The sequence below is a fragment of the Melitaea cinxia genome, chromosome Z (assembly GCF_905220565.1).
Source record: "Melitaea cinxia chromosome Z, ilMelCinx1.1, whole genome shotgun sequence".
Lineage (NCBI taxonomy): Eukaryota > Metazoa > Arthropoda > Insecta > Lepidoptera > Nymphalidae > Melitaea > Melitaea cinxia.
The window spans coordinates 350,354-376,243 of NC_059424.1; the positions used below are offsets into that span (position 1 = coordinate 350,354).

The following is a 25,890-nucleotide window of genomic DNA, read 5'->3' on the forward strand; positions in this document are numbered from 1 at the left end:
TACGTCCTAACGACAAATTACTATTAGAAGACACATTACCTTGGGACCCATAAGAACTAGCAATGTTAGGCGGCGCTGAATAGACAGATTTAAAGTGTTCGTTAAAAAATTGACATATTTTACTTGCATCGGAGGTGCACTCATTCTTGAAAAAAACATCTTTAGGTATATTTACTGAAGCCCTTTTAGACCTAATGAAAGCCCAAAAAAATTTACTATTCCTATTAATTTTTAATTCTGGTTGATATATATATTTGTCATAACACTCAATTTGGACTTGTTTTTGACGGTTTCTCAGATAGCTGAACATGTTGTAGTCAGATACTCGACCATAGATTTTCCATCGCCTATGACAACGCAACTTATCACATATTATTTTTATTAGACCATTAGTATACCAAAAAGGATACCTTTTATCGCCTTTTAAAGTTTTTATTGGAACATATTGCGAAATTATGGAGTTAATAGTATCATAAAATAAATTAATAGCATCAAAGATATCACCGTTACTAAGCAAATGACACCAATCAATACCAGATACGACTTCATTTATTTCATTATAATTAGCATTTCGAAATAACCGTACCTTACGAGGAGTGGAAAAAGTAGATCTATCATAAGCAATACTTAATTTCACCTTAAGTGTGGGATGATGGACATCTTCCTTTGTAAGAGGAGAATCATAGCGACTCACAACACAGTGAGAGTTGCTAATTACTAAATCCAAATATCGCCCATTTTCATTAGGGACACTATTAAATTGTTTTAGGTCTGTAATATTTAAGAAACTGAACAAAGAATCAACTCCAGGGTCACTATCATCGAAGTTACACATGCGCATAAATTTCCCATCCAAATCCCAAATACAGTTCGAAATGTTAAAATCTCCAACTATAAAAAAAATTATCATCGGGATGCGTCAAAACTTCATTTGTGATATGTTCAAAACAATCACAGAGAGATTCAACATGGAATCTACTGTGAGGAAAATAGCAACAATAAATATGAAGCTGCTTAAGGAGAGGTCCAATTTCCAAAGGAATAGAGACTTTAATTACTTCACCAGCAAAATTCTTCACATCAATTGATACTGACGATCGAACCGGTATATCTGTCTTAACTGCGACTAAGACACCCCCACCCATACTATCACTACGATTTTTATACTCACGATCACGCCGATATACCAAATATCTAGAATCAAACAGTTCTTCGCTGAAAATACCATCACAGAGCCATGTTTCAGTCAAACAGATAAAATCATAATCCACACCCAAGACGCTCCTAAAAAATGAGTTTGTTTTAGTACGTAAGCCGCGGACGTTCTGATATAGAATTGAGAAATTCTTAGCCATTAACAATCAGTTTAAAAATAATCACAAATATAAAGGTCAAAACAAGAGAGAGTCCAATATTGTACTCAAAGAAGAGTATGTCCCAATATATAATAATAATGTACCCAAAACCAAAACGCAAAAACACACGATATACCATGATCAATTTCAACAATAATAATAATAACAATATAAAAGTAAACACAATCAAACACACATTAAAATTAAAATTAAATAACATAGCTATATGTACAATAATCCTCATGCAATTTTGTTTAAATCTTTCAAACTTGTAAAGTGCAAAACTGGACTAGTATCGGAACGACGAGCCATAATACTGCAGTTTTTCACCCACACATATTTATAATTCTTATCACTTGCAGCCTTCTTCACTGATTGCAATAACGTTTTATTTGTGCTGGTGAGATGATCGTTGAAGAATATCGAACTGTTACCATCATTAAAACCAATATCAGTACCTCTGAGCTTTAATTTTCTGACAACTGATAAAAATTCATCTTTCTTCCAGCGGCATAAAAAACGTACAATAATCGGTTTGGTTTTCTTATTTTCAGACTTTTTAGAGGCAACCCTAGTAACGAAATCGATATCAGTACTCATATTTATTTGTAGATCTGTCTTATTAACTATAGTCTGTAACAGAGAAATAAGATTTTCATTTTTCTTTTCGGGAATTCCATATATTTCTACATTAGACTTACGAGCCCATTGTTCTCGATTATTGTTTTCGGACTCGATTTTTTCAATGGAACTACTCAGTTTACCGATTTCGATACATTTCTTAGATAAAACCTTAATCTCCTCCTGAAAACTATCCGTGCGCTTAACCATTTCTTCGAATTTCGTATTAATATATTCCAAACTTTCTCTAAAATTTTCAAATTCTTTCTTAATTAATTTTATTTCTTCTTTAATTGGATTCATAATAACATTGATTTCCGCTTTAAAACTCGCCAATTCAGTGGACATAACAGATTTAATTACGTCGATAAGCGATGACCTATCAGTTAAATCCAAGACACAATCATCGTAAACCTCAGACGCAGCGCCTCTACGAGAATTGACATTATCAACATCGTTGCGCAAATGACACATCGATTGCACTCGCACTGGTGTACTATCATTTCTAGCAGATCTTGGCTGAGCCACCGTACATTCCGGACAAATCCAATGTTTTTTTGTATCTGTGGGTAATTCTTTCCGTTTGTCAGATGGATACAGGCATTTGATGTGATAATTATTACTACACTTTGAACACGACAAGCACTCAGAGACACCTGTCGTCAGGTTGCAGCAAGCAAATTTCATTTTGATAAAATATAACTAATATTTAAAAATCTTAAATTCCGAGTGAAGCGGGGTTTGAACTCAGGCTCGTCACAGCGCACGCGACTACAAAAGCAAGACCCCGTGCCGCTAGACCAAACACTCAATATACGATGCGGTCGAATATTGCAACCAATTCAGAGAGGAAGTTTAAAAGCTAGGCGGAATTTTAAAGTCTTTGTTCTTATGTGACAACGGATGATTTAGAGGTCACTAAAAGTCACCGCGTTTACAACTTATTCAACAAAAGTACTATCAAAAACAAAGAAATAATTGAAAATACACATAGAATTTGATTTTGAAACAAGTACTATAATATGAAACACAACACTGTTCGTAATAAACACGTAAAAAACACTATAAATACAAAGTTTTAAGTAAGTTTGAGACAAAGGATTATTTAGTATGTGTGCGCTCGCGTAACTAGCGCCGAACTAAAACAACACATATATTATACATAAAAAGTAGTTTTTTCATGCAATAAAAAAATAGAAAAATTTCAGCTTCGATACTGTACAAAGGGACAGTCGATATTACCTGTATTTTAGCAAAGGCAACGGCCTCTAAAAAAGGAGGCAAAGAAGCATATAGTAAGTGTAGGTCAAAACACATACGCTAAATTTTCAAACTTGTTACCGTAGTTAATTAATTTGAATACACATAAAAAATCTTCCCTTTGTTATATCTCATCGCGATTAGAAAAGACCCTTCCTCTAACAACTTACACTAATATTTTTTTAGCAAACTCATACCATATTAACAATTGCTTAGTAAAAATCGAAGGCGTAAAGAATAATTTTTTTAGGGTTCCATACTCAAATGGTAAAATGGGGCCTTCTCACCGGGCTGTATCTCATGAACCGTGATAATAACACAGTTGATTGTTCACAGATGATGTATTTCTGTTGCCGCTATAACAACAAATACTAAAAAATATTCACCGGAAAAATAGAGGTGGAAGGAATATTTTATTCAGAATATGTCACGTTTTGCGGACGGACGTTTTTGCATTCGTATACCACATAGACAAAGCCCGTCTGTTCTTGGTGATTTGTTTCAAAGAGCTACAAGGGATTTACAATAGTTAATTATCTTGAGCGAAAGTTGAAGGCTAATTCTGATCTTAGTAACATTATATATGTAAAGAAATACAGTGGTATTTCCTTAAATTCTATGTTATCTATGCCCTTAAGTTTTTAAAACAGATAGAAATGTCAAATTAGACGCTTATGAAAATTATAATTTAGCTATTTCAAAATAAAAAATAAAATAGTTTAGAAAACACACTACCTCAGCTCGAATTCAGATTTCATCCGTACTAAAAACACAAGAGAATTGAGAGCGCTTGTTTGTTCATCGCGCGAATTATATGTATTTTCTCCCCACAAACATTATTAATAGTTATTTATTTAAAAACGCAACATATAAAATGTTCTTCATACTTATTTCAATTACCATGCTTAATCTCAAGTCCATAACTTCTATATTTACTGAGATATTAAGGTTTTAATACAAAAATAAAGGTAACTTTGCGATTTTTTTGTATCGAGAAAATTTTATGGAATCGTGTTATCGAAACATACGTAAGATAGTTTATGTCCTGAACTTTACCATACATAAATTTCAAACTTAAATATTCAGTAAAGATATGGACATCGTGCCGAGTGGAAAATAAGCAATTTGAGGTAGCATACACTCTTAATAACTTATATGAAAAATACACGAGGATTACGGGAACAAGGATTGGCGAAAAGATTGACTCATTAAATGACCGCTACTCCCATATTCTGTCTTCTCTGCTTCTCGAGACACATAATTGTGTTTGCTCGCAAACGAAAAACAACCGACTTCAATTACATCGACGAGTAATAAATACAACGTAGATCGACGAAAAAATAGTCAAGTAACTACGCGTTATCAAGATTACTCAAAAATTAGTTATCAGATCTCGATTAAAATTGAAAAATTATCAAAATCGGTACACCCAGTAAAAAGTTATTGCGGATTTTCGAGAGTTTCCCTCGATTTATCTGGGATCCCATCATCAGATCCTTATCATGGTAGCAAACCAGGGATATCCCCTTTCCAACAAAAAAGAATTATTAAAATCGGTACATCCAGTAGAAAGTTATGCGTTATAATACAATGTAGGTCGACGAAAAAAGCGTCAAGTAAAAACGCATTATTAGATATAACTCGAAAAGTAGTTGTTAGATCTCAAATAAATTTAAATGAGACCAAATGACACACACTACCTTTCGATCAAAAGAAAATTTGTCGAAATCGCTCCACCCAGTCAAAAGTTCTGAAGTAACATACATAAAAATAATTGTGTTTGCTCGCAAACGAAAAAAAAAAAACCGAATTCAATTACATCGACGAGTAATACAACGTAGATCGAAAAAATACTCAAGTAACTGCGCGTTATCAAAGATTACTCAAAAAGTAGTTATCAGATCTCGATAAAATTTATATGTGACCACATGATAAACATCAGCTTTCGATTAAATCAAAAATTATCAAAATCGGTATACCCAGTAAAAAGTTATTGCGGATTTTCGAGAGTTTCCCTCGATTTCTCTGAGATCCCATCATCAGATGCTGGTTTCCTTATCACGGTACCAAACTAGGGATATCTTCTTTCCAACAAAAAAAGAATTATTAAAATCGGTACATCTAGTAGAAAGTTATGCGGTATAATACAACGTAGGTCGACGAAAAAAGCGTCAAGTAAAAACGCATTATTAGATATAACTCGAAAAGTAGTTGTTAGATCTCAAATAAATTTAAATGGGACCAATTGGCACACACCACCTTTCGATTAAAACAAAATTTGTCGAAATCGGTCCACCCGGTCAAAAGTTCTGATGTAACATACATAAAAAAATACAGTCGAATTGAGAACCTCCTCCTTTTTTGGAAGTCGGTTAAAAAATACAGTCGAATTGAGAACCTCCTTTTTTGGAAGTCAGTTAAAAAGAATATGTATTTGGTTCGAAGGATCACTGCTCACGTAGACTATTCGCGGAATTTTTGTAGACGAATTTCGACGTCGGAAAAACACGAAAACTACGGAGGCTATAAGAGAATCCTCACCGGCTGCGCCACTTTTGGTTTCGGAGCGTTTTGAAACAATTACTACTAACTTATGTATATATATATATATATTCTTTATTGCACTTAAAATTTTTGTACAGATATTAATATACAAATTTGGTTAGCAACGGTGGACTTATCTCTAAAAGAGATCTCTTCCAGCCAACCTGTGATGGTGAGAACTAATGTTATATAGCAGGCTAAGAAAGTGCAGTAATGTAGATATATACAGATTCTTAAAAATAAAAATAAAAAGCTAATTAACTAATATTCATAACAGCATACAATATATGTATATATATTATTTATATATACGCTACATTTACATACTATATACATATACACACTACTACTTATAAAGATCATACACATAAATATTACATATATATCTACATAAAATACACATATAATATACATATTATACAATACACAATAAAAGTAAACATTAATGAAAAGATATATATATTAAAAGAAAGATATACTTAATTTAAATAAAAAAAAAAAAAAAATGAAAAACATGTAACCGATTTGGAGGCTTTTAATGTCTCTCCTTAACTACTACAGTCTTGGGCCCAGCGGATGTCAGGGAGGCCGACCAGACGCTGAGTTTGCGTCTCTTGCTTGTTCTATGAATTATTTAAATGAAAACAATGAATTTATGCTTACATTGCTTGGGAGCGAAACGATAAGTGGCGCGGCATTTTTTTTAAAGCATCTATATCTCAGTCATTAACAGTCATTAAACATCAGTTGTACCTAGTCGTGGGTCGCAACTTCTTTTTAACCGACTTCCAAAAAAGGAGGAGGTTCTCAATTCGACTGTATTTTTTTTAATGTATGTTACATCAGAACTTTTGACCGGGTGGACCGATTTCGACAAATTTTGTTTTGATCGAAAGATGGTGTGTGCCAATTGGTCCCATTTAAATTTATTTGAGATCTAACAACTACTTTTCGAATTATCTATAATATAAAAATGAGTCGCTGAATGTGTTGCTAAGCGCAAAACTCGAGAACGGTTGGACCGATTTCGCTAATTCTTTTTTTAAAATATTCCTTGAAGTACGAGGATGGTTCTTACGGAGAGAAAAATTTAAAAAAAAAATTTTTTTTAATTTCCTGAAAAAGTCTAAAAACAAGACTTTTCTATACTCCATACAAAAGATTTGTGATAATACTTAAAAGTCAATTTGAACTTTAATACCATACGATAAATTTTGTGTTAGGCGATACGAAGTTCGCCGGGTCAGCTAGTATCTAATAATGCGTTTTAACTTGACGCTTTTTTCGTCGACCTACGTTGTATTATACCGCATAACTTTCTACTAGATGTACCGATTTTTGATAATTCTTTTTTTGTTGGAAAGAAGATATCCCTAGTTTGGTACCGTGATAAGGAAACCAGGATCTGATGATGGGATCCCAGATAAATCGAGGGAAACTCTCGAAAATCCGCAATAACTTTTTACTGGGTGTACCGATTTGGATAATTTTTGATTTAATCGAAAGCTGATGTTTATCATGTGGTCACATATAAATTTTTTCGAGATCTGATAATTACTTTTTGAGTAATCTTTGATAACGCGTAGTTATTTGACTACTTTTTCGTCGATCTACGTTGTATTACTCGTCGATGTAATTGAAGTCGGTTTTTTTTCGTTTGCGAGCAAACACAATTATATGTGTAATCAACCGAGTACACATTACACATAAAATACTTAGTTTCGTGGATACGCGTAACTAGTTTCGAAACTGCTTATTTTTCGTAACTAGTTATTTCTGTATACAGCATCAGTTACATTACTTTTGTTTGTATTAAGGTTATGAAGTAGTTATATGTTATAAATTGTAACACATACGAATGCCGTTACGTACCTACGTTAATATTTATGGATAGTATAATCAAATTAACTCACCTTCATACTTCATCCAGGCTTACGACTGGCTGCAAAACATGTTATTTAAATTACTTTTTTGATTTTTGTATAGATATAATAATCGATGCAGGCGTATTTAGAAGTTCATTTGATTTTATGTATTACAGTTTTTAATTATTTTTTGAGATACATACATATAATTAAAAATACAACAAAAAACCCACACTTTTTAGTATGTACTTCAACGCGAGACAATAACATTAATCGTTAATAATTAATCACTCGTCAACTGTCTTAATACTAAATAGTAAATTCGAAAATATTTAAAAAGAAACACGACCGACATTAAAATTTCTTTAAAATAAACTTAAGCTCATAGTAATTGCGTACAAAATCGCATGAGCATATTCGAAAACAAAGATGCACCTATAGTACTTATAGCCATCTCTTTTTATCCTACGCGTAGGCGTATCTGCGTATTGTGATGATTAGTATAGTTCGCGTCATGTAAAAAGAACGCTGGCGTTGAAGCTACCCAGAAGCAGGGCTGCCAGGTACACAAAAAGTGTGATCGTACGCCAAGTACAAAATAAAATCGTATGCCAAGGAAATTTTGAAATAAAAAGATCGTACAGCCCTTTAAGACTAAGTACTAATTTTTTATTATAAATTATCAAAATTCGTTTATTTTAGAAAATAAATGTAATAAAACTATTTGTCACACTCATACAAAATTTTCTGTGGTCATATTTTTGAATAAAGGAATTTGTTGGGTTAAACTTCGTAAAATTTTCGTTTCTTCTTAATTAATTGCTTAGCTAATAATTTGCCCTTACGTGTGTCATTGGATAAACTGTTTCTAAGTTTTGTTTTGATTAAATAAACTTCGCTGAATGCTCGTTCACAATCTGCACTGAAATGGGGAAAACATAATAAATTTAAAGTAAATTGAGCCAGTGTTTTATAATTTTCAAATTGTTTATAATTTCAAAATGTGTTTTTTTTCAAGTCTCAATTACTACCGAAAGAGTAAATATCTATAATATATATATTAGTTTTGTTAGAAAGCAAACAAATACAGCTCTTATATGATTATTCAAAGAGACTTCATTCAAGTAAAAGCGTATCTAGGCATGCGTTAGGTAGTTGGGGTAGTTCTACTAAATTCATGCTTGCCGGTGAATGACTTTTTTTTAATTATGAAATGCTTCCAGGTAATAGGAACATAAAAATCGTACTTTTTGTGTACGATCTTGGTCTAGCGATCGTACAAGAGTAAAAATGCAAAAAAATCGTATGAGTACGATTAAAATCGTACATCTGGCAGCCCTGCGCAGAAGCGATTTATCGGTCTATTTGGTAGTATGGGGTAGGGGACGGGAGTGTTTATTATCACGTATCGCATGCTTGCCGGTGTGCTATTGGTTAGTTCGACGTCGACTCAAAATATTATCGCGCACAAAAGTTTTAAATTACGAAATAGTTTTACATAGAGAAGTGAGAAAAATTATTTATAATATATAATTCGGGTCATGTAAAAAGAACGCTGGTTGTCAAAATGCGCAAAGGTAGATCAAGTGACCGGTGGCCGTGGACTTGCCGGAGTCGACGTGTCCAATGCGCAAAGGCGATGCGAAGGCAGTGTTGCCAACTCTTGAAAAAACTTTTTCGTACTGTCCATTTTTTGGAACAGTCTTATTTGGTAAACACACCACTGTCAATCGTAATTCACGTTTTTTCCGCATTTATCACTCACTTTCACAACACATTAGCATACGGACACTTGTAAAACTCCATTTACTGTTTATTTCACAAAAAAAAAAATATATCAATTTATCATTTTAAACACATAAAAACTATTAAGATACTAATATCGAGAGTTCAGATAATTAATATTTTTGAATACGACATTTCAATAACCAAAAAATTTGTTGCTGCTTTTGTTTAAAAATTTTTTTTGTAATTTTGTAAAGTGATAAAATTATTATACTTATTTAGTCCGAATTATTCGCACTGGTATTTCTAGTAGTTTTTAATGTACCTACCAATAACCATTATACAAAGCCATGGGGTAAAAAAAACCGCCTAATTAAAAATAAAACAGTAGTACTTTTGTGCGCGAGTATACCCATGCGCAAACGCACCCCCTCCAGTTTCTTTCAGCGTTCTTATAACTTGATGCGAACTATATTAGACTATTAGTAATCTGTTACGTTATTAGGCGAAAATAGCTAGCTAAAGGACCATGGATCGCATTGCCCGCAGCGAAGATGAGGTGAACGCAGAGGCGGAGCCCAAAGGTATTATAATAGCTTTAAATTCTTCCTCTAATCTCAAAACTTTAACCATGGATATCTCCATAACCATGGGGTTTCGAAGTGTGGCAGTGTTACCTCGTATAGCTTCCCCTCCACCCTCCACCCTCCACCCCCCAAAACCCCATAATAGGCTATTTGACTGGTTTTCAAAATCCATTTTATTTTATTTAGTAGATACCAGTAGCTGCCCGCGACGTCGTCAACGTGAACGCTATACAGCACCAAAAGTACCTACGAAGAAAACAATAACTACTCTAGTATCTACTCGTAAGTTGTATTCAGTTTTCTTTCATAATTTGTTTCATTGACTATTATAGGTTGAATACTGTTATTATTCTGTTATTGTTTTGACATATCTAATAATATTTTTTGTACTTGTTTGTTGTGTGTGTGTGTTGTTTGTATTTGTTATTGTAGCCAGGTTGTTGTAGTATTTACTTGGCACCAACTTCAAAATTATAAAATATTTATTTAATCATTTCTGATTAACTAAATCAAAATACGAATTACTTTGTACTAAGTAAATTTATTTTTCACTTTTTAGTTTCCTGTTTTAAGTCGGTTTTTTTTTGTTAAAAATTATTTTATTTTACAATTTTTAGTGATGAGTAGACCGGACAAGGATGCATTTTCTCTTGTGTCGGGGGTCCGGAAACATACACAATACACAAGCACAAACACCCAGACAATGACAAACATCTATATGGCAAATACAAATGTCTGTCGTGCGCGGAGATTGAACCCAATAACGCCAGAGCAACAGCCGGTGCTGTGACCGCTGCGCTAACGCGTTGACATACTATAGGTAAAGTTCGCTATCAGGTGTACATAATAACAACCGGGACTGACAGCCTAGCGTGTTCTCCGAGGCTAGGTTGGGAGAACCACAAGGATTAACAACTAGACCGAAAATGAATATTTGTATAAACATGAATATCCACTCCGAGCGGGAATAGAACCCGCGACTGTCGGAGTTTAGGCGCCGCCGACACGGCACATGCATCATTATATCAAAGCGGTCGTCAAACATCAAAAGGTAACTGCTGTAAATTGTTGAGAAATTCCCTCGAGTGTTTATGGGCTCCATCATCAAACCTGGTCCTGCGGCACAGATGATCACACAGCAGGTAATTGCTATAAATCCTTGAAAAGTTCCGTCGACTATCTTTCGTCTCCATCATCAGACTTTAATGGCACTTGTAACTCATATAGGTGCAAAGTTCTCATCAATAGAAACGAATTAAGTTCAAACAGCAGGTAATTGCTATAAGTTGTTGAAGAGTTTCCTCGACTATCTTTCGACTCCATACCTTTATTAAATAGTAAGGCTTTATAGTACTTAATGAAAACATGATTAAATTTACTAGTCACCCTTACGATTTTTGAAAGTTTCCCTCGATTTCTCTGGGATCCCATCATCAGATCCTGGTTTTCTTATCATGGCACCAAACTATGGATATCTCCTTTCCAACAAAAAAAGATTTATCAAAATCGGTTCATAAACGAAGAAGTTATCTCCGAACATATATTAAAATATATATATATATATATATACGGTCGAATTGATTAACCTCCTCCTTTTTTTGAAGTCGGTTAAAAATGGTAGAAAAGTCAAAACTGTACATTGAATATTTTTTGATATTTTGATTAAAAAAAAATACAGTCGAATTGAGAACCTCCTCCTATTATTTTTAACCGACTTCCAAAAAAGGAGGAGGTTCTCAATTCGACTGTATTTTTTAACCGACTTCCAAAAAAGGAGGAGGTTCTCAATTCGACTGTATTTTTTTTTTTTTTTTTTATGTATGTTACATCAGAACTTTTGACCGGGTGGATCGATTTCGACAATTTTTTTTTTAATCGGAAGGTGGTGTGTGTCAGTTGGTCCCATTTAAATTTATTTGAGATCTAACAACTACTTTTCGAGTTATATCTAATAATGCGTTTTAACTTGACGCTTTTTTCGTCAACCTACGTTGTATTATACCGCATAACTTTCTACTGGATGTACCGATTTTGATAATTCTTTTTTTGTTGGAAAGAGGATATCCCTAGTTTGGTACCGTGATAAGGAAACCAAGATCTGATGATGGAATCCCAGAGAAATCGAGGGAAACTCACGAAAATCCGCATAACTTTTTACTGGGTGCACCTATTTTGATGATTTTTAAGCTAATCAAAAGTCGATGTTTACTATGTAGTCACATATAAATTTTATTGAGATCTGATTACAACTTTGTGAGTAATCTTTGATAATGCGTATTTTCTTGACTATTTTTTCGTCTACCTTTGTCGTATTACATGTCGATATAATTGAAGTCGTTTTTTTTCGTTTGCCTGCAAACACAATTATTATCTTATTAGATAATTAATAACTAAAAAGGGAGTAATATAAGATTAATATTTAAAAAAATCTACCTACACACCACTAAAAGGGAATTAATATAATCGGTGCGGTTTGTGCCCGCCATAGTTAAAATAAATATTTACGTTAAATATTTGTTTTCGCTTAGGTAGCAAATAGTACTAAAACAGTACTGAGTAATACGCCCGCCATTTGATTTCACGACACCAAAGTCTCAGAAGAAAGGCTTTTATAAGAGTTGGGGTTGGAGATGATGATTATATGCTGCCAGATGATTTTGAGGATGCGCCAGATTTGAGATATCAGATTTATTATGACGATTTGATTGATTTTAGTTGATTTGATTTTTTTATTTATTTGCTATTTATGTGTTAGCTGATAGTTTTATGTTTTTTACATTTTGTTTTATTCTAATATCAAATTATTTATAGAAAATATAACACGTTTGAGTTCAATTTTGAATAGCTTAAAAAACATCTACCATTTTGACTAGCCCGTTGGCGCAGTTTGTAGTGACCCTGCTTTCTGCTCCGGGGATTGTGGGTTCGATTCCCACCCTGAGTCTGGGTGTAATATATATTTATTTATATATGTATTATTTATATGTAAGTTTATAAAAAAAAAAAAACATTTAGCTATACCAGTCGGCTGTTATCTATAACACAAGCATTAAGTTGCTTACTTTAGGAACAGATGACGGTGTGTGTATATTATAAATATTTATTTATTTAATATTTATTTGTACCTCTTGCGTCACATCCGTAGCGGTCAACTATAGACGACTTCGGCGTTCTGGACATATCATTTACGTGGAATAAGAATGCATGTTTTTATTTCAATGTTTCTCAGTACGTGTAGCTCTAAAAGACTTGTTTTTTATACTCGAATGTTGCAGGGATATTCTATTTTCAGAAATGTTGAATTAAAATACTAGAAATATTTTTTTAATAATTTAATTTAATATTTTTGTGGTCCGGGTTATTTGTCACCTATAGACGTCGCTGGCGCACAGGACTCGCGAGCCCTTGTCAAGTATATGCGGACTATGGCGGTCAAAAGGTTAAAGGACACAGTAATTTGAGCCGTGTCTGTGGAGCATCCTGTCATGGGACGCGCACACAGCTGCGATCACATTATTTAGTTTTGAGCATTTTTAACCGACTTCCAAAAAAGGAGGAGGTTCTCAATTCGACTGTATTTTTTTTTAATGTATGTTACATTAAAACTTTTGCCCGTGTGGACCGATTTTTTTTAAATCGAAAGGTGGTGTTTGTCAATTGGTCCCATTTAAATTTATTTGAGACCTAACAACTACTTTTCGAGTTATATCTAATTGATAACTAATTGATCTTTGATAACGCGTAGTTACTTGACTATTTTTTCGTCGATCTACGTTGTATTACTCGTCGATGTAATTGAAGTTGGTTTTTTTTCGTTTGCGAGCAAACACAATTATTTGTCGTGTATTTAGTTTTTACTCTATCGCACACAGCAAAGATCGTATTAGAATGAACTATTTCTCACTCTCACATGCAATTTAGCACGTGGTATGGTAGAAAAAAAGTTGAAATTTGTTGTTTTAATGTGTCACCAGTTCAGGCGGCGATTGCCGCGAAATACCGCTTGATTTGTGCTGAACTTTCTAAGTTTTGGGTGATTTCAACAGGAATAACCATGGAACAGTAAGTAATATTTCATTTTATTTACTCATATTGATATATTCTTTACTTTTTAAGACAAAAACAGCCTTAGAACCAACGTCGAAGTAACTTTACAAATTTGTACGTGGATTTCGTTTTGTCATATTTAAATTTTAAAATACATTAATTATAAATTTCCAAAATACATGTAATTTAGTCGAAAATGTAAAAATACCGAGCTCAAAGACATGAAGACGCTCAAAAGTCCGTTTCTGGGACTTACCTACCACTAGACTTGTGTAACTCATGAGTGAGTGATACAAACAGGCTTGCCAGAAAGTTTTGATTCAAGTCGCCCCATCTATGATCGAAAGTCGCAAAATATTCTTAGCAGTCGCCCAATGAAAGTTTGAATATTTACTAGGATCTGTCTGTCAGTTTTTTATGACAGTCTATCATAACGGACTCGAAATTAAAAATTATTTATTTAAAATATTATTAACTTACATGATGTCCCAAGATACAAAAGATAAAATAATAGATACAGATAAAATATATTGACTCAATTTCAAAATTAAAGGAAGCTTATTGTGACATAAAAAAAAAACAATATTTTTGTAACGGTTTTTGTACTTTTAATTTGTCGCCAACGCTGAGGATTAAAAAGAGCCTAATTTGCGACTTGTCGCCCAAACTTAAAAAAAGGAGCGTATCCATGAAAAAAATCGCCCAATTCGCGACAAATCGCCCCATCTAGCAGCCCTGGATACAAATGAAACATAGCTTTTCAAGTGAGCTAGTCTCTCATCAGCTCACTTACGTTTCAAATATATCTCCAGCTCACTAGTCTTATGATTCGTTTTCGAGAGACTGACGTGCTGAGCGGGAGTAAACGAGACTGAGCTAGTGAGCCACTCGATCGGACGATGGCGTTTATCACGCGAAAGAGAGAGATAGTTAGTTATGGCTCTGTCTCTTTTCGATTCATATTTCACAAGGTCATAGACTCAATCGTCTTGCTTTGAACAAGCGAAAAAGTATTTTTTACCACCACATAAGGTTGCATTTTGGTTGCATTATAAAATTATTTCACTGAGCTAAATGAGCTGAAGAGCTAAATGAGTGATATATATCCTAAGATCAAAATGAAGGATGATCAGACAGGAATTTTGCATCACAAAATGGCCGCCGGTTGGATAATATGGATAAGGCTATTGAAATTCATATTAGATATTTTTTTGTTACACACACACGTACATACACATTCACACACACATATATATATATATCATATATTAAATAGTGATTGGATTCTGTGCTAAAGATAGTTTCTATGACGAATCAATTTATAAAAAAAAAAGGTTTTTGATAGATTTTTAAATTGTCTTTTTATACATTTTCATTGACTTGGTTGCTTACAGCACTTTTAATGTTGTTAATTTTTTTTATTACGGATATGTTTATTTTGCACTCACAGTTTGTTTTTGTTACAGGTTATTTGTAGCGTTTTGACGTACACGCTAGCCAGTAGTTTCAAGTCATAGTTTCTTACTGTACAATATTAAACTACCTACATCTCAGTCTTCTGCGACCACGGCTTTTGTAAAGATGTCGAAACGTCGGAAAAGAATAATAAAAATCGCGTTAATATCCGTTAAAAATGAGTTTTAATAATAAGTATTAAAAAATAATTAGGTAGGTAGGTATTATTGTGTATGGAGGGAGAGGAGAGAGGTCTTTGCCCAGCAGTGGGGCACAAACCGCTGAATAAGATACCATTCATATTGTTGTGAAGTACTAGACAAAATGCTGCATTATGGTGTTTAAAATGCGCACCATTATTATTGAAATGAAGGCATTTGTATGAATGTTTTGTTAATTTAATTTTTTTATTTGATTTCTTTTTTTTTCTCTCCAAGCAAGCAAAACCAGAAAGTTTATTTTACTAGCGATTAAATAGTTAAATAAAAATAAGTTCGAAAAAAAAATCATATTGATTAAATGAAACAGTCCTATCCATACTTATGTACCATTCATGGAGCAAATATGCTCATATTTCACTATTTTTAACATTGTTTTTGATATTTCTCTTCTAAACATGTGTTATTTTTCATTGTAATTAATGCTAAGTTCTATGTCAATCTTGAATAATTAATAATTATAACACTTGGAAGTATATATTCTGCAAAATCTTAGTCTTTTTGAGACAATGTTTTTTGTAAGAATTTCGAGCCTCATTTTTGATACATCCATACTCAAGATGTGTTGAATATTACAATGTGCCATTATTTAAACTAGCTTGGCAGTAAGTTAAAATTATTGTAAACAAAAAACGCCTTGTCCCTGACGCCAGGAATGTATTGTTAACTAATGAAATGTGAGAGCCACTTAAGTGGCTTTTGTAGAGGTGCTTTTTTTTGTCCAAAGTTAAAAAACAGTTTCAGTGAAAAAAAAATGTATGTAAGGTGTGCCATTTGTTTTTTAATTTTATTATATATATAAGATTGTATAGAAAAAATATAATATTACATCCAGCTATCGTTTTATTTTTTATAAATGAGAAAATAAAAGTTAGGTTTTAAGAGACCCGTATTCTTTCTCCTAAAACATTTATAATGCAATTCAAAGTCAAGCTTAAGTGGTGTAAGAAATTAAAGAAATATATCTTAATTATAAAATTTACTGTAATTTTACTAGATTTCAACTACATTTAGAAATAAAATGGTTTTTCCAAACCTAGGTCTCAAAAATTAGTGCTCAAACAAGTGCTCTGTGGAAAGTCCTGTCATGGGATCCACAGATGGGCACTAATTGTCATTTAGATAGGTCACATACAAGAGGTTAAAACAAATTCGAAAGCATATAAACACAACAAGCAGGCAAATGCGGCTACAAGCAAGTGACGTCATCATAAACTCGACCAATCAGGAACGTTCTGTGTCACGTGACATACGCTTAAAAAAATGAATTTGTATTTATTGATTTTTAAATTAATTAATTAATTTTTTCCAACTTACATTAATGAATAACCATTTTTAAACTCATAATACATACTGATAACAGCAATTTACACTTTATTTTTCACATTGTCAAATAGCCCATTCGCTTTTTCCTAGTCTAGAGCTTAGCCCCCTGGGGTTTTCCTTTGTCACACTTACGGTGGTAGGTCGGGGACCTGTCGTCCGCACTCATCGGTCCTGAGGAGGAAGGCGCTCTTAACGTTCGAGTATGCCTTTCGAATTACTGTCACCACGTGAGGCCCGCAAGGGCAAACGCTGGCGGGATTGGGGAAGTGCTATAAGCGCTAAGATCAAATTTGGTTCAAATTGGTTCTACGGTTTAACCATGAAAGCGTAACGGAACTACGTTTCTTGACGTACTCGTGTTACACTGTCGTTATCTTATCTTTTTAATTTATCGCATTACAAACGTATCGAAAGACTTAAAACTATTTTGTTTGAATATTTAATTTGAATCGAAAATATAATACTAAAATTGTGCTGTTACTCGTATCTGTTTAGTTAGTGACAACGAAGTCTAAGTCTTGAATTTGATATTTTAATTTATGGAAAAGGATTGGATAAGAATTTATCTAAGTAATGGATTACTTACTTTGTGATAAAAAAACATATATTAAGTCTTTAAAAGACTTCGAAACATAACGCGTTAAGATAATTTGAAATTTAATCATTTTGGTAGGTAAATCATTTGAAATAGCACAATGAAATGAGCCATTTTCGGCTTTATTTTATCAAAACGCATATGGTACGGATGCCTTAAAATTATAAACAAGGAAGACTGATTAAAAAAGTCATTTAAATCAGTAAAAACTTAAATTAAAAACAATCGTCCTAAGATTTAACAGCTGCTTTATTAACCCACTTCCAAAAAAGGAGCTGGTTCTCAATTATATTGTATTTTTTGTATACGTATTTTGGGTACGTATGTCATCTCATCTGCTGTGTGGTTACGGCATAAAGAATATAGCCTCGCCCTCTTTTCCCGTGGGTATCGTAAGAGGTGTCTAAGGGATACACAGTTACACTACCACCTTCGAATTTAAAAAGCCGACCTATGGCGGGATAACCATCTGACTGCTGGCTTTCAAATACACAGCTCCAAGACGGTCAGCAGCGTCTTCGGTTCGATAAAACCAGCCCTGCGGTCACCAACCGGCCTGCCCAGCGTGGTGATTATGGGCAAAGCAGATGAGCTCACACCACTTTTGGCGCAAGCTTGCGGAGGCCTGTGTCCAGCAGAGGACTGTGATAGGCTGAAGTGATGATGATTAAGATAAAAACTGACCAGCACTAATTCTGCCTAGATTAGCAAAGCAGGACCACGTTGTAAATAAATGATTAAATTTGTGTTTTCATTAGCTTTGCTTCCTTTGTTTTATTTGGAGGCATGTCATTTATTTGGTTTGGTCCACCGTAACACAAAAACAACCCCATATATTTAACGGTTCGAACCAGCCCAACTGAATACTCCTCCCAAACGCCTCTATGCTTCGTTGATGTCTATATATAGGGAACAGCAGAATGGCATGTTGACACCACAAGTAGTGTTCTGCATCTAAGAACACAAATAATTCTGATTGCTGATGTTTATGTTGTTTTAGGTTGCGAAAATGAAGAACCAGGCTCGTATGGTTTAGGATATCGTCATATACAAGCATTGCTGATGTTTATATGTCTTACCTTCGAGTTCATTATGAGTGCTCATGCGGGAGTCACGATTGTCGCGATGTCAAGACCTCAAAAAACTACTGACGAAATAGTAACTTCACAGTTAAATAGGAAATTTGAAAAGAATGAAACGCATGATGTCGTTAGATATTCGGATATATATCAAGTAAGTTCAATCTAGATACAAATTTTCTTCCGTTCTATTCAGAAAGCTGTTAGTTCAGTTTAGATCTAACAGGACCATTTTGAGTATTTCAGCTATCGTTCTTAACCGTTGGGCGCAAGAGAATAATTATGTTTGTGACAACCTTTCTCATTCCTAATTACTATGACTAATCTTTCTGAATTTTCGACACCGACGACTGAGTACGATGTATTTATGTACTTTCCATGACAAGGTGTCTCACTAGGGTAGATCGTTAGACCTAAATAGAAACAAGGACATACACACGAGGTATGACACGATACAACTTATCTCTGTGTAGGATGAAATGTGTTTCTTGCCATATAGAACTTACTTTATCACTTCATGTAAAGGGTCATATTGTTTGACATTTTATTGTGGTTTTTCTATGTATGAACGTTGTTGTAAAAAAATTGTCATTAATTTTTATTAAATATTTTTTTTCAGATTTATGATTGGCCGAAGTCAATACACGAGATTATTCTCGGATCGTTTTTCCTTGGAACTGCTGTCATGATGTTTCCTATCAGTCTCTTGGGACAGCGATTTGGTGGAAAGGTTCTGCTTCAAATATCACTGGCTGTAAATGCAGTCACATCGACTGTGGCACCGTGGTTAATTGCATGGGTGAGTTTGCATGTCGTTTTTTAAGCATGTCTTTTTTGTGTCATTGTCATTTTTCAACCGTTTTCGACTCTATTCTACTAATTTTTTGTTTTGTATCGAGTCAATTATTATATATATGTCATAATTTAATTTGTATAAGTAAATAAAGTTATTTAATTATATATTTTTGACTAGCCCTGCGTGGCGGAGTACAAGCCCTGCTTTTGTTCCGTGGGTTGCGGGTTTGATTCCTGCCTGAGTCTGGGTGTAATATGTGCATTAATATATTTATATATGTATTCTTTCTATGTATATTTATATTAAAACTAGCTGTGCCCGCGGCTTCGCCCGCGTTTAAATCAGTATGTCACAAAGTTTTCCTGGAAAACTTCCAGTGAAACTCTCATCAAAATTGGCTTAGCCGTAAACCTTCCTCTTGAAGCCCTGTCTCCATCGGTGAAACCGCGTGAAAATACGTTTAGTAGATTTTGAGGGAATCGATCACATAGACTTTTAGGGGACTTTGTTTTATAACACTGTTTAACGCAAATTATTTTTTTATTTAAGTCACTTGAAATGCTTATAACACTGAGTAACTTTTTAAAAGGCGCAATTTAAACATTTTTGAATTGTGCCTGTACGATTTTATTTTTGTGCGAGTAACTCAAAAAATAAAATCTTACAGCCACAATTTAGTATAATTTAATAAAAACATTATAAAACCTCTCTATACACCACATTTTTAGTTCTATTTTTAGGCTGCAGTATAAATAACCTATCAGGCGAACTTATAGGTGCTGTATATGTTTCATACAAACTATTAACGCCCATTACACCCCCTTAGTGGTGGAATATCGCAAAATCCGTTCTTAGCGGACGTCTACTAACAATAATCTACCTCCCTGCCAAAATTCATCTTTGTTCATCCTGGATGGATGGACCATCCAGCGATTTTTGAGTTCTCGTGATGAATGAGTCAGTGACCTTTCGCTTACATATATACATATGAATATATATATATATATATTAAGATGCATTATTTGGACAGCTCGCCACCATCTATAGAGCATACATTTTAAATTTCAAGTCTCTTACTTCAAAAACATAGGACTTTCATACAAATTTCCAACCCCCGTTTTATCCCTTTAGGGGTCGAATTTCGTAAAATCCGTTCTTAGCGGATGTTTGCGAGCTATAAAGAGCCTATCTGCCAAATTTCAAGTTTTTAGTTGGTATAGTTTCGGAGATTTCGTGATTAGTGAGTCAACCTACCATCCCCCGTTTTAAACCCAAAAGGGAGTTGATTTCTAGAGATACATTATTTGGACACCTTCTCACTAGCTATAGAGCATACATTTTAAATTTCAAGTCTCTTACTTCAAAAACATAGGACTTTCATACAAACTTCTAACCCCTGGTTTACCCCCTTTAGGGGTCGAATTTCGTAAAATCCGTTCTTAGCGGATGTTTGCGAGCTATAAAGAGCCTATCTGCCAAATTTCAAGTTTTTAGTTGTTATAGTTTCGGAGATTTCGTGATTAGTGAGTCAACCTACCATCCCCCGTTTTAACCCCAAAAGGGAGTTGATTTCTAGAGATACATTATTTGGACACCTTCTCACCAGCTATAGAGCATACATTTTAAATTTCAAGTCTCTTACTTCAAAAACATAGGACTTTCATACAAACTTCCAACCCCCGTTTTATCGTCTTATGGGTCGAGTTTCGTAAAATCCGTTCTCTGCGGATGTTTATGCCCTATAAGAAAACCTATCTGCAAAATTTCAAGTTTGTGGCTGTTATAGTTTCGGAGATTTCGTGATTAGTGAGTCAACCCACCATCCCCCGTTTTAACACCAAAAAGAAGTTGATTTCTAAAGATACATTATTTGAACACCTTTTCATCATCTATAGAGCATACATTTTAAATTTCAACTCTCTTACTTCAAAAACATAGGACTTTCATACAAATTTTCAACCCCTGTTTTACCCCCTTAGGGGTCGAGTTTCGCAAAATCCGTTCTTAGCGGATGTCTACGCTCTATAAGAAAACCTATCTGCAAAATTTCAAGTTTGTAGCTGTTATAGTTTCGGAGATTTCGTGATGAGGGAGTCAACCTATCATCCCCCGTTTTAACCCCAAAAGGGAGTTGATTTCTAAAGATACATTATTTGGACACCTTTTCATCATTTATAGAGCATACATTTTAAATTTCAAGTCTCTTACTTCTAAAACATAGGGCTTTCATACAAACTTCTAACCCCTGGTTTACCCCCTTAGGGGTCGAGTTTCGTAAAATTCGTTCTTACCAGATGTCTAAGCTCTATAAGGAACCTACCTGCCGAATTTCAAGTTTGTAGGTATTATAGTTTCGGAGATTTCGTGATGAGTGACCTTTCGCTTTTATATATATTATAGATAATACTTAGCCATAACAGTTGTCTGTTACCTGTAACACAAACATTAAGTTGCTTAACATGGGAACAGACGGCCGTGTGAGTATGTTATAATATATTTATATTTTTTATCTACATTTATTTACTTTATTTTAGGGTGGTTGGATATCATTTGCCGTACTTCGTTTCTTGCAAGGCGGTTTTCAAGCTGGACTTTACCCCGGAATCCAATTTTTAGTTACGCAATGGTTTCCTGTTAGCGAACGTAACTCTCTCAGCAGCTTCATTTATGCAGGTAAAATAAAAAATAAATAAAAAAAATCACACACACAGACACATATATATAACTTTACATATAAATAATAACTGACTGTATATCATTTTATTTCCTAAATAGTACTATACTAACATAGTGATGAGGAAAATCAAAATGGAAAATGAAATGGAATTACTTTTTTAGAAATAAAATACATTATTTTTAATCGACTTTCAAAAAAGGTTCTCAATTCGATTGTATTTTTTTTATGCAAGTTAAATCAGAATTTTTGACTGAGTAAACCGAATTTGATGAATTTGGTCCCATTCATATTTAATGGAGATATTTAGATCTGACAAGTACTTTTAGAGTTATATATCCAATATTGCATATTTATTTGACTATTTTTTCGTCGACCTACGTTGTATTAAAAAGAATAACTTTATAATGGATTTATCGCTTTCGATGATTCTTACTTTGGTGGAAAGCTAATGCTTGTCATGTAGTCTTATTTAAATTTGTTAGAGATCTTATTACTACTTTTTAAGTAATCTTTGATAACGCGTGTTTACTTGACTGTGTTTTCGTCTTCTTACTTTGTATTACTTGTCGATGTAATTGAAGTCGATTTTTTTCGTTTGCGAGCAAACACAATTACCTATATTATATAGTCTCGATCAAAGATGGTCGCTATAGAAAGTATCACTGTGCTGGACACAACGAGAAAGGCTATCAACGGTGTAACAAACGTGAGGGACAAAAATGACCGAAATGGTTCTTTGACTGGATGTTTTGTGTTTTTTAGGTTCAGGTATTGGATGCATGTTAGCGTTCCTCTTAGCTGGTGTTCTGACGGACAGTAAATTAGGATATCCGGCGACATTTTGGTTAGTCGGAATAACAAGTTCAATTGCGTTTTTCTTGATAACCTTCTTCGGAACTTCTACCCCCCATAAACATAAATTAGTGTCAGAGAAGGAAAAAAATTATATTTTACGGGATCATGTCGAAGAAGTGGTGATGGTCAGTACTCCTAATTCTTTAAGATTTTATATCATTTAAAAAAAAACAGATCTTGATAAAGACGTACTTTTATGCGCGATACTTTTTTTACAATTTTGAGTGTTTACTAATCTATAAAAATGAACGAAAAACGACAAAAATAACGGTGTTTATTAGTTCTGTATTTTTTTTAGAAACTCAAAGTTCCATGGAAAAAAATATTTACTTCGATTCCTTTGTGGGCGACTGTCATAGCACATGTTGGAAATTCTGTTGCATTTCTGTTCTTCTTTACACAAGTTCCATCGTACATGGTTGGCGTGTTGAATTTCAACATAATGAATGTAAGTATCAGATTTTCTCGTACTACATTACGGTTTCAAGGCAGGTTTGAAACAGAGTTGAGTGTGATTGGTTTAAAAATATGGTAATAAGAGTAACGCACTGTGAGTGTGCCGTGTGGTGTCGGCCGAGTAGAATAGCATCACCATCTTTCTTCCCGTGGGGGTCGTAAAAGGCGACCGAGGGATAGACCTGGCTCAAAATCGTCAGGGTATGCAAAGGAAAACTTCATTTGAAACCCGGAATGGGGTCTCCGTCAAGTATTCGTGGCATAGCTCTAAAATGCGAGAGACTCCTGCAGCCGAACTGGCTCCACACCTATCGACTCGTCGTTCCTGTGGGCCTAGCCAGTGAGGTCGAGAGGGTGGCGCAGAGCTTAGACGACTCTGCGTTTGCCTGAAGAGTGGCCTAGGTGACACAGTGTCTTTCTGACACTGTCTAAATCGTCTGCGTTAGGCGGATTAAGGCCAGTGTACATTGTGAGTGATAAGAATAACTGAGGTAGCGCAAAGCAGGAAATATTCTGCTCAAAATCGGGAGCAGCCCAACTGTGAAATTTCCTAGACCTTTCAGAAGATCACTGCTAAAAAACACTGCTTTATTTATTTATTTACTGATAAGTGCTATTATACCTCTCATACATACAATATTTAATCTATTTGCTTAAAATTTCAATTTTTTTACAGAGTGGTATTCTGACAGCACTACCGTACTTGGGTTCAATTATCGCGGCGTTAGCATTCGGTAATCTGTGCGATTATCTAACTAATAGACAAGTCATCAGCATGAAAATGGCGAGAATAATATTTAATTCTATCGGTAAGTTGTGTCGTAAAATAGTGTAAGACCATAACCCCCGAAGCTGTTACACAGTAGATTGGCGGATATTTTCCCAACCATGAGCAGCGATCGGGAGCCGACGACAAATTACACATAACTGTGGCTATGTTGTTGGTCCGCGGTGTATTCATTTTTTTAACTAAGTATAATGCTACTCATTATTATATGTTGTCATTTTTTCCCATACAGGTGTTTGCCGTGGTCTGGGTGTTTGTGCAGTCCGTGTAGGTTTCCCCACCGTGCCTCGGAGAGCACGTTAAGCCGTCGGTCCCGGTTGTTATCATGTACACCTGATAGCGATCGTTACTCATAGTAGGGAATATATCCGCCAACCCGCGTTGGAGCAGCGTGGTGGATTAAGCTCTGATCCTTCTCCTACATGGGGAAAGAGGCCTATGCCCAGCAGTGGGATCTTACAGGCTGAAGCGTATTTTTTTTATATCACTAGGTCGGCAAACAAGATTACCGTAGCTTATAGACGCCTGCAACGCCAGAAACATCGCAAGCGCGTAGCCGACCCAATTCCCCACCCCCCCCCCCCCCTAAATCCTGTTTACCCGCCGTCATAATAAATCGAAAATAAAATTTTGGAAGACATTATAGCCATTTAATCGAACTACTTTTTAATATTTTATTTATTTAAAAATGTATTCATTTCTATTTCAGCGTGTGTTATTCCAGCGATATGTCTAATAATAGTGACTTACACACACAGTAGCATTTTAGCTGTTGTCTGTTTTGTCATATTTTCGACAGCGAATTCTGGACACCATTTTGGTTGGATGGTAAGCATGGCTTCGAAACTATTAATAACAAACATTGTGATTTTTTTTAAGTAAACATGCTCGTAAAAATAAGTATCGGCCATGAGTCAAAATTCATGTCCAAACATGTTTAATTTAAAACATATTTTATTTTCTTGGTTTCGATTGATGGCGCCACGATCACAGCGCTGGCTGTTGTGCTGGCGAGTGCCGTTGTTTGAACGCCATTCATGACACATAATTGTTATACCGATCCAGGTTTACCTTTGTAATAAGTTTGTATAATAAATTATACTATTTTCTTTCAGGGAAATTATATGGACTTATCACCAAACTATTGTGGATCCCTGATGTCGATCGGAAACATAATATCCAACCTCTTAGGCATCGTCTTACCCATAATAACTTCCTTTGTTGTAACTGACATGGTACGTAGCTTTTTAGAGTTGGGCTAAATTTATGGTAATTTTATGCGTTCTAATGGCACTTATTGACTGAACTGGAGTTTGGAGCTCTGATTCCTTCCTAAAAATGGATGTGTGTGCTTTGAAACTGAGTGTTACGATCCGCCTGATCTTCTAATCAACAGCTAAATACGCTTATAGTTTGACAAACATGATATCTAAACACATAACAATCACTAGCTTTCAAAGTTTCATTCAGTGGGTACTGATTTTATGGATCGACAGTAATAGAATTTGTAAATAAATCTATATTATAATCCATTGTATAGATGTTATAGATAACTGTTAGGATAGTTCTATAAAGTTAAACTAGATGGCGCTGCCTTATGCTTAAACATGCTAACGTTTGGTTCTGTAAATTATATGTAGTT

The 25,890-nt window shown here is 34.4% G+C and overlaps 1 protein-coding gene and 1 long non-coding RNA gene across 2 annotated transcripts; one reads left to right on the forward strand and one right to left on the reverse strand.

Moving 5' to 3' along the window:
* Positions 1-1,595: 1,595 nt before the first annotated feature.
* Positions 1,596-2,663, reverse strand: LOC123668451. The gene has a single exon (XM_045602184.1). The coding sequence runs from the start codon at positions 2,661-2,663 to the stop codon at positions 1,596-1,598; it is 1,068 nt and encodes a 355-aa protein (XP_045458140.1).
* A 9,822-nt stretch (positions 2,664-12,485) lies between these two features.
* Positions 12,486-24,707, forward strand: LOC123668682. The gene is made up of 3 exons (XR_006745619.1): positions 12,486-12,548; positions 23,918-23,921; positions 24,698-24,707. It is a non-coding gene; the product is annotated as an uncharacterized LOC123668682 (long non-coding RNA).
* Positions 24,708-25,890: the final 1,183 nt, after the last annotated feature.

Bases quoted from the DNA above. Each gene is read 5' to 3' on its own strand.
- LOC123668451 (XM_045602184.1), bottom strand. From the start codon at position 2,663: ATGAAATTTGCTTGCTGCAACCTGACGACAGGTGTCTCTGAGTGCTTG.